The sequence below is a fragment of the Lathyrus oleraceus genome, chromosome 5 (assembly GCF_024323335.1).
Source record: "Lathyrus oleraceus cultivar Zhongwan6 chromosome 5, CAAS_Psat_ZW6_1.0, whole genome shotgun sequence".
NCBI classification, from domain to species: Eukaryota; Viridiplantae; Streptophyta; class Magnoliopsida; order Fabales; family Fabaceae; genus Lathyrus; species Lathyrus oleraceus.
Window position 1 is genome coordinate 411,200,241 of NC_066583.1, and position 9,761 is coordinate 411,210,001.

Here is a 9,761-nt window from a genome sequence, read left to right on the forward strand (position 1 = left end):
TGTGGGTTCAACTCGCGCTATCAATATGAGGATCCTTTTAGTAAATAATCTCTAAGTACTTATCTTGACCTTGCTGAATCGCAAAATTCATCTCAGCTAAACTTTTCACTTAACTAAAAAACTAATATATATATATATATATATATATATATATATATATATATATATATATATATATATATATATATATATATATATATATATATATATATATATATATATATATATATTAAAATTAGTATTTTGAATATGTCTGTGATTGATTGTTTGAAGCTTTTACTTTTCACGTATTGTGACAAAACAAATGTATAAATAGTACATGAAAAACAGATTTCAAAATAAAATACTCAAGTCGAATTACACAAGCTAAATAATTCTTGACATGCTATATATTCTTGAGCACCATCTAGGAAAAAGTGTCTAGCTCCACCATAAGATTCACACCTTTCTTTTTCTTGTGTTTCCATGCAGTTTCCCCCACTCTTTTTTCTACTACATCTTATGTTGTTTTTTCTTTTTTCACTAATAGTTTTGCCTAAATCTTCTTCTTCTCCTCGTTCCTCCTGAATTTCTGTGCTTGTTACATCTGACTTTTCTGATGAAGAGTCTTCAATTGCATTAATGCCATTGCTATCAACTACAGATGGCATTAAAGAGACAACCTGTAATATATAAAGCTCATAAATATCAGTCAAATGGTATGATGCTCATAGTTATAATCAGTTCCATTTTTGAGGGTGCGCAAGGCGATCTACAACACAGGATCTCATACTTTTTCATGTTTAATGGCAAAAGTATATTTCACAGCTAATTCACAGTTAAATAGGGCCCTTTAAATTTTTTTCACAATTCAACAAAAATTAACTTCAATTTCTTACACAGATTCTCTCAAAAGTTTGAGACAGCCCTATTATAATATACCACATTGAAATAACTTATCTTACCATATTCATTGTAAACCTTTCCTTGGGGTTCTTTCTGAGGCACTTTTCTGATACCAGCACCAATGAAGCAAGTTCCTCTTCATCATAGCAGCTGCTGATTTCAGGATCCATCAATTCTAGGTACTCCCTTCCTCCTAGAAGTGGCCTTGCCTGAAACGTTTTCGGTAGTGTCAAAGTTGTTCGTAAATATGGTTATACATAAAACTGAAACATATTTATTGCTTACCCATTCAACAAGACATTTCTGTCCATGTATCTTATCTGAAACCATACATCCTGTGATCAATTCTAAAAGAATTGCACCAAAAGAGTACACATCACCCTTTGTGGATACTTTTCCACTCTCCTTACATTCTGGTGCAGTGTATCCACAATTTCTAACACTTTTATCCTTGCAGCTATTCTTCAGTGCACGTCTTTCTTTTGGAAACACAAAATCTCCAAGCTAAGCCATATTTGCATTGCAACCAAAAAAAGAGTTGGTTTGTTAACAAGTCAAAAATAGCTTCTTCATATTGAAAGTTATTTAAGGTTCAAGGAATTACTACCAATGGTTTGTAGTCATGATTTAGAAGAATGTTACTTGGTTTTACTCTTCCATGTATTATGTTATTCTCATGTAGATACTTCAGACCTCTCGATACGCCTATTGCAATTTTCATCCTTTCTCTCCAAGTCAATAGTCTACCACTTTTGCCTGCATGATTCAGATATTTCCATTTTTTCTAACTTAAAGCCTATGAACAAGTTATAAGTGTAATATTCACTGATTTATCCTTACTTGATAAGTACTGGTTAAGGGAACCGTTGCATGCGTATTCATATACGATCAACAATTGATTTTTTCGTATACATGAACCAAGAAGCATGATCATGTTTTCATGTCTAGTATTTGCGAGAACCTGGATTTCTGACACAAACACTTTCTCTTCCTGCAAGCTTGAGACTTGAATTTTCTTAATAGCGATTTTCAGCTTATTATCTAGCTGAACTTTGAAGGCAGGTCCATATGCACCTTCAGATAGAGAATACTTTATTGAAAATCCTTCTGTAGCAGCTTGAATTTCTTCATAAGTAAATTTCCTTTGCCACTCATTATTTGGGCGTCTACTTTTGCAGATTGAGCATACAGAAGATTTTGAAATACTCTCCGAAATGGTTTCTCCTTGATTCTCATTCAATAAGCTCTCATTTTCATAGATGTCTTGGATTAGATTTTCATCCAGGATTATCTTTTGTTGTTTTTTCTCTGTATCATTCTCTTCTATGTGGAAGCTTTCTTTTTTGTGTTGATTTTCCTTGATCTGTTTGATCATGTTATTAGTCGTAATTGCTGTTATGAAGCTTGTCTCTGCCTTGTATGTGTTTCTGTCAATCGGTTCTGCTTCCAAGCTTACCGGATCAGCCATCATATGACCTATCATTTGGTTATTGTTAAGTCATTCCTACCTCCTTATGGAAAAAGTATAATAAAGAAGCAAATATAGATATCTTGATGTGGTTTTCTTAAATTACCATGTGACTTAGTCATGGGGATGGCCGGCTCATCGTTTGGTAAATAAGATTTTTCTGAAGAAGAAGAATCTTCAATTACACAACACTCATCTGATTCTGTTATGCCTTGTAATGCAGATACAACCTAAAATAACCCAAATAGCCATCATTTCTAACTTTTAAATAATCGACTTATAAGGTGAAGCGTGTCACTCTTCATAAACTTTTTGAGTGAATGGACTAACATGTTTTCTTCATTCGGTTTCATTTATATCATTTAGACTTACCATATTCATTGAATATCTTTCCTTGGGATTCTTTTTGAGACATTTTTCTGTTACATGGACCAACCATTGAAGTTGTTCTTCTACATAGGTGTTACTGATTTTTGAATCCACTAACTGTAGATACTTCTTTCCTCCCAGCAGTGGCTTTGCCTAGGAGTGGCAAAATTACAAATTAAGAACTAGGCATATGATGATGCACATAAGCAAACAAATTAAAATGTAAACACCAAAATTCGCAAACTAAATAATGACATGTATACGAAAAGGAACATTTGTTTCAGATATGCAAACACACATTCCTTTGGGAAAACACACTATTCAATTGCATTCTGATGTATGAAATCGTTAACATATGTCTCTTACCCATCCAACGAGGTTTTTGCCTCCCTGCAACTGGTCCATTGCCCTCCGACCGGTGATCAGTTCTAAAAGAACCACTCCAAAGGAGTACACATCTGTTTTAGTTGATAATTTCCCATTCTCCAGGTACTCAGGTGCTGAATATCCAAAATCTCGTCCACTTTTATCTTTGTAGGAGGACTTCTTTGGTTCAAGTTTCACTTTTCCGAAGCCGAAATCTCCAATCTAAAGGTATACACAGATAAACATTAAGTTTATTTTCTAAAGATAACATAACTTCGATCAACTTAAACTTTGTGAGAAAAATGCATCAAATCCACCAAAGGTTCATACCAGCGGTTCAAAGTCATGTGTTAGAAGAATGTTACTTGCTTTTATACTTCCATGAATTATCTTATTCTCATGTAGATACTTTAAACCCCTACTAGTACCTATTGATATTTTCATTCTTTCCTTCCATGTCAATGACTGGAAATTTCCCCCTGCACAATGTTTTCAAGTTCTTTAAATAAAAATAAAAATAAAAGATATTTCTAGTTCCAAGCATAAAGTGCTTATGATTCATTTGTATGTAAAAAGTGACAGGAAATGTATTACTCCTTACTTGATAGGTAATGGTCAAGAGAACCATTGCACACTTGCTCATAAGCAATCATCAATTGACTTTTATCTGTACATAATCCTAACAGCATGACCACATTTTTGTGTCTAACATTGGTGAACAACTGGACTTCTGACTTGAATGTCTTCTCCTCCAGCGGCCTAGCTATTTGATGTTTCTTAACAACTATTTTCACCTTATTCTCTAGAAGCCCTTTGAAAGTAGGTCCGTCTTCACTTTCTGATACAGAGTTCTCAACTGAAAACCCTTTAGTAGCTTGTACGAGTTCGTCACAAGTAAAGTCTTTCATTCGTCCAATTTTTGGTCGTTTACTTTTGCAAATAGAGCACGCGGAGGATTTTGATTTCTCTAAAATGGTTTTGTCTTGATGTCTATCATGTAAATTCTCAGTGAAGCTAGCATGGAGTTGTATTTGATCTACCATTCCACTAATAGGTACTGGTTGTAAGCCTCTTTTCTTTAGAACAAAGCTCGTCTCCTCTTCTTGATCCTGACCAATCATGCGGTTATTACTAATTTTGTGTGCTGGAACTCCATTCTCGCTGTGGTTGCTCTTCAAATTTTGTTCAAATTCACTCATCTCAGCAACTACTGTCTGATCCATCATATGTTGATTTATTATCATGTTTCCTAAGTCCAACCTTTGTGGCATGTTCTGCACGTATTCATCAGTCTGGCTCAACTTATCAGAACTTTTCTGGCCTATCACGTAAAATTGATTATTTTCAACTTTTATTCTTAACCAATTTTCCTCCTCGAAAGAGATTCTTTCTATCTGCTCCTCTTTCGGACTCGGGAGATCTGTTTCTCTTGGATTTGATACAACTTGAGGAAAGTTCTCTGTCATGTTGCCCTGTTTTCTGTCGGCTATGCCTTGTAATGTAACTTGTGAACCATCGATATCAGACCCAATTCTAGAATCTGATGTAGCTAAAGTTAAGTCTTCTGTAATATTGCATTGTTCGCTATCTGCAATGCCTTGTAATGCAGAAACAACCTGAAATTTCCCAAATGTATGCTTGTGATTTAACAAAAAATTGTCCACCTGAATATCTGAGAAAATTATGGGGCTTACCATGTTCATGGATAATCTTTCCTTAGGCTTCTTTTTGAGACATTGTGCTGTAACTTTAACCAACCATCGTAGTTGTTCTTCTTCATATGTGTTGCTTATTATAGGATCCACCAACTCTGAATACTTCTTTCCTCCTAGAAGAGGCTTTGCCTGAAAGGCATAAAGAAAGAAAAGAATATCTTGAGCAACACTATAAAGAATATGTGTCAATCATTGATCACCAAATAAAAAAAGTGTTCTGATTATCAATCTGTGAATAACTGGAAACACAAAGGTGACGAATTAAACTTTTTTTTAATATTCTCAAGCATAATAGCTTGTAGACAGTTAAGCTCACTATTTATTTCCATCCCAATAAAATCAAATTACCACACCAAACGTGATATCTTACCCATCCAACAAGTTTTTTTTCTCCTGATATTTTATCCGTAGCTTTGCGTCCTGTAATCAACTCTAAAATAATCACACCAAACGAATATACATCTGTTTTAGTTGATAGTTTTCCCTTCCCCTGATACTCTGGTGCCGCATATTCATAATTCCCTATGCTTTTGTTATTGAAGGACTTCTTAGGTTCGAGTTTTTTCCCGAGGTCAAAATCTCCAAGCTAAAGAATGTTTATCATTTGGAATAACAGTTAGTTCAATAAAATGAGAAAATGTATATTCAACACAACTAAATAAGTGTCAAGATTGCGTACCAGTGGTTTAAAGTCATGTGTTAGAAGAATATTGTTCGGTTTTATATTTCCATGAATAATGTTATTGTCATGTAGGTACTTTAGACCTCTGGAGAGGCCTATTGCAACTCTCAACCTTTCACTCCAGGCCAATTTTCTGCAGCTTTCCCCTGCATAACGCAAAAGATATCTTTAGAAATCTATTGAATGAGTCATATATTCTCACATGTATAAAATACTACATATACCATTGAGCCATATCATGTCTTACTTGATAGATACATGTCAAGTGAACCGTTGCATGCATACTCATATACAATCAACATGTAACGATCTTTTGTAGATGAACCCAATAGCATAACCACATTATTATGTCTAGCTTTGACGATGGTTTGGAGTTCTGATATCATTTTTTCCCTAACTTGAATGTTTGTTATTTCATGCTGCTTAACAACTATTTTCAGCCCTCCCTCCAGCTTGCCTTTGAAAGTGGAGAATGGATTTCCACTTTCAGAGAGACAGTTCTTCAATGAAAATCCATCCGTGGCTGCTTCAACTTCTTCATAGGTAAATTCCTTTTGCCCTTCAATATTAGGCCTTCTAGTTTTGCAGATAGAGCATATAGAACACATTGAGGCATTTTTTCTTTGATCCTGGCTCATACGAAGATCGTTTGTTTGATCACCGTTAGCCACACGCATTGTGTCCATATCATCCTCATAAGGCATTTTTTCAATATGTTCTTCACCCTGTTGGCATTGCTTATCTCCTATTTTGTCTACGATTTTGTTACTGCTTATATCAGTTTCATCCATGCTAAGAATGAATGTTGAGCACCCCTCGTCCTTATCGGGCCTGCAATTTATCTGGCCCGCCTCTTCAACATTGATTGGACCTATCATTATATTCATATCACATGTAAGTAAAAAGTAGATGTAAGGGACTTTTTAAGAAGTAATTGTGATGAGCTTCTTCGAATCAAGCATGAGAGTATTGATGATTTATCTAACTTTTGTTATAATGACTAAATTAGCTGAAATCTGAAAGTTCAAAGTGTTGCGGTCTAACCGTTGGAAACATCTTTGCATGGACTTTCTGGTAAACTTTCAGCGTATGTTTCATGACTGTTGCATTGTATTTCCACTGCGAGATCTATAGCTCCTCTCAGGCGTTCTATGTGATTTTTACCCAGTACTCTAGATATTCCACATGAAAGCTTCTGCATGAAAAACTCTTCATCTTTCTTCATTTGCCTGTAAACCAAGGGCATTTCTTTAGACATTTGGTACAACAAAAGTGTTTGAAATCCCACTTTATATGGTCTTGCTTTAGATTTATTAAAACAAATGATAGAGAAATTAGATTATTGGTTTATTTTGCCTAACCTGTCTAGTATCACCCAAGTTGCCTTTAGGTTTATGGCACCTTCTATAGCAAAATCTTTTGGCGAAGATCCTGCATACAACTGTATCTTAAACGTAACCTGAAAAATATTATGCAGAATTTCAAATATTGGATATTAGTAAAACATATAAGTTTTAACAACACAGTAATATTTTTCAGCGGTGATCAAGGTCGTCTTCGAGACGTGCAAGACAGATTACCGCACAGGTCCCCAAATTCGTCCAATTAACCTATTGTTAGAAATAGGGCCTCAAAATATTTATAACGGTGTGGTTACATAGAGCTTCTATGTGTTTTTCCATGATTAAACTATGACTATTTTACACAGGGTCTCTAAAAAATTTGAGATGGCTTTGCAGATCCTTAATGTTGTAAATATTAGATTGTAAATAATAATTATTTCTATTAGTAATGAGGCCCATTAGTCAAAGCCCATTAGGTTTTCTATTCTCTCTTATTTAAAACATGTAGATATAACATGTAAGAATAATTTTTTAATAAATCAGTAAAATATTTTACAACATGGTATCAGAGCTCCCGATTTTGGGGGATTCGCTTCCGCCTAAACCCTAGCCGCCTTGTAGCGGAGTTTTTTTTGTACTGCAGTTTGTTGTTGTTTTTGGGTGTTTTGGTCATTGTTGTTTTGTGTTGCAGCACATCGTGCTTCTTGTTTTTGTTCACTCATCTTTGAAACCCTAACACATCCTGTTTCTTGGTTTGTTTTCTCTCGATTGTCCTTTCAATGGCTGAGATTATTGACTTCATGAGTAAGCCTTTTGGTTCTGGGTCTCTAGCAGTTACTGGTAAGAGTTTGTGTTCCCGATCTCTTACTGTTTGTGGTAATATTCCTAAGAATGCGTGGATTCTTGACTCTGGTGCTACTAATCATATGACATTTGATTCCACATTATTATGCTCTTATACCACACCTTCGAGTATTCCTTATATCACTGTTGCTGATGGCTCTCATGCTTGTGTTGTTGGCACTGGAAATATTGACTTGCAACCTCCATTCCAGTTGCAATCTGTGCTTCATGTTCCCACACTTTCCCACAATTTAATTTCCATCCATAAGCTTACCCGTGATCTGAATTGTAAAGTAATTTTTTCTATGTCCCATTGTGTTTTTCAGGACCTTACCACGGGGCAGACGATTGGAATTGCTAAGGAAAAGGAAGGGTTATACTACTTCTCTGATGACCATCCAAAGGTGTTGTCCTCCTGTTTCCAGTCTCAGTCTTCCTCTTCAGCCTCACAAATTTGGCTTCAGCACAAGCGTCTCGGTCATCCTCCATTTTATATAATTAAGTCTATGTTTCCGTCGTTGTTCTTACACCATTCTGTTGAGTCTTTTAAGTGTGATGTTTGTCAGTTGGCAAAACACAATCGTGTATCTTTTCCTTCTAGTTTTAATAAAAGTGATGAACCTTTTGATTTGATTCATTCTGATGTTTGGGGACCTGCCCCTACCTCTAATATTTTTGGTGCAAAATGGTTTGTCTCATTTATTGATGATTGTACTCGGGTAACTTGGATATTCTTGATGAATACTAAATCCGAAGTACCACAAATGTTATCCAATTTTATAATATGGTACAAACGCAATTTGGGAAAGGCATAAAAAGAGTTCGTTCTGACAATGGTAAAGAATATGTCAATCATACCTTTTCCAACTTCACTAGTAAACATGGCATTCTCCATGAATTCACATGTGTTGACACCCCACAACAAAACGGTGTCGCAGAAAGAAAAAATCGTCATTTACTTGAAGTTGCTAGATCTCTCCTTTTTCAAATGTCTGTTCCTACCTCTTATTGGGGTGAGGCAATTCTTACTGCTGCCTATCTGATTAACCGGGTCCCATCTCGAGTGTTAGGTAATAAAAGTCCTGCCCAATTTATGCTTTCACGTTTTCCATCTGTTCCTATCTTACACACTCTTGAGTCTCGCATTTTTGGTTGTGTTGCTTTTGTTCATGTTCACAAACAATATCGCAACAAATTGGATCCCCGTGCTGTCAGATGTATCTTTCTGGGTTATGCACCCAACAAAAGAGGGTACAAATGTTATCATCCTCCGAGTCGAAAATTCTTTGTCTCCAAAGATGTCACCTTTCATGAAAATGTGTCATATTTCACTCGTTCTCAGTCTCAGGGGGAGAACATAAGTGACTTAGAGTCAGAGTCAGAGTCTGAGTCCGAGTTTCTGATCCTTGGTCCTAGCCTCCCTAGAACACCTATCAGTGTTCCCTCTCTTGAACCCGAGTTGTCACCTAGTTTGAGTTTGAGTCCTAGTTCAACACCTGAATCTGAGCCAGTAAGTGTTCCTGGTCCTTCAAGGCCTTCTGCTTTACAGGAATCAGCACCTCCAGCACCAACTCTAGTGTATCAGAGAAGAAGTAAACCTGACCTTCTCCAGAAACAAATTCAACCGCCTGAACCGGAGGTAAGTACTGAAAATGATTCCTCTAGTGATGATTGTGCCATTTCTGATACTTGTGACACTAATCCAGTTGATTTACCCATTGCTTTGAGGAAGGATAAAAGATCTTGTCCCTCCCTATATCGACACCCTATCTCTCAATATGTCTCCACTAAACATCTTTCCACACAATATCAAAGTTTTATTGCAGCTGTTGATTCTGTGAAAATCCCATTATCTGTTGAAGAAGCATTGCAAAATAGAAATTGGGTCCAAGCTATGGATGAGGAAATGAGAGCACTTGAAAAAAATGGTACTTGGGAGATTATTGAAAGGAAAAGAGACAAAAGTCCAGTTGGATGCAGATGGATCTATACTGTAAAGTACAAATCTGATGGTACACTTGATCGGTACAAAGCAAGACTAGTGACAAAAGGTTATACTCAGACGTATGGTATTGATTATGAGGAGACAT

The 9,761-nt window shown here is 35.9% G+C and overlaps 1 protein-coding gene across 1 annotated transcript; it reads right to left on the minus strand.

Annotated features, from left to right (window-relative positions):
- Positions 1 to 347: 347 nt before the first annotated feature.
- Positions 348 to 7,550, minus strand: LOC127081084 (uncharacterized). The gene is made up of 17 exons (XM_051021369.1): positions 7,467 to 7,550; positions 6,847 to 6,944; positions 6,530 to 6,714; positions 5,733 to 6,356; positions 5,483 to 5,631; positions 5,174 to 5,389; positions 4,783 to 4,932; positions 3,690 to 4,704; positions 3,419 to 3,567; positions 3,089 to 3,310; positions 2,726 to 2,875; positions 2,460 to 2,583; positions 1,726 to 2,361; positions 1,493 to 1,641; positions 1,171 to 1,389; positions 945 to 1,094; positions 348 to 662 (listed from the first exon to the last, which is right to left on the minus strand). Exons 1-17 carry the CDS (start codon positions 7,548 to 7,550, stop codon positions 348 to 350), a joined length of 4,635 nt encoding a protein of 1,544 aa, XP_050877326.1.
- Positions 7,551 to 9,761: the final 2,211 nt, after the last annotated feature.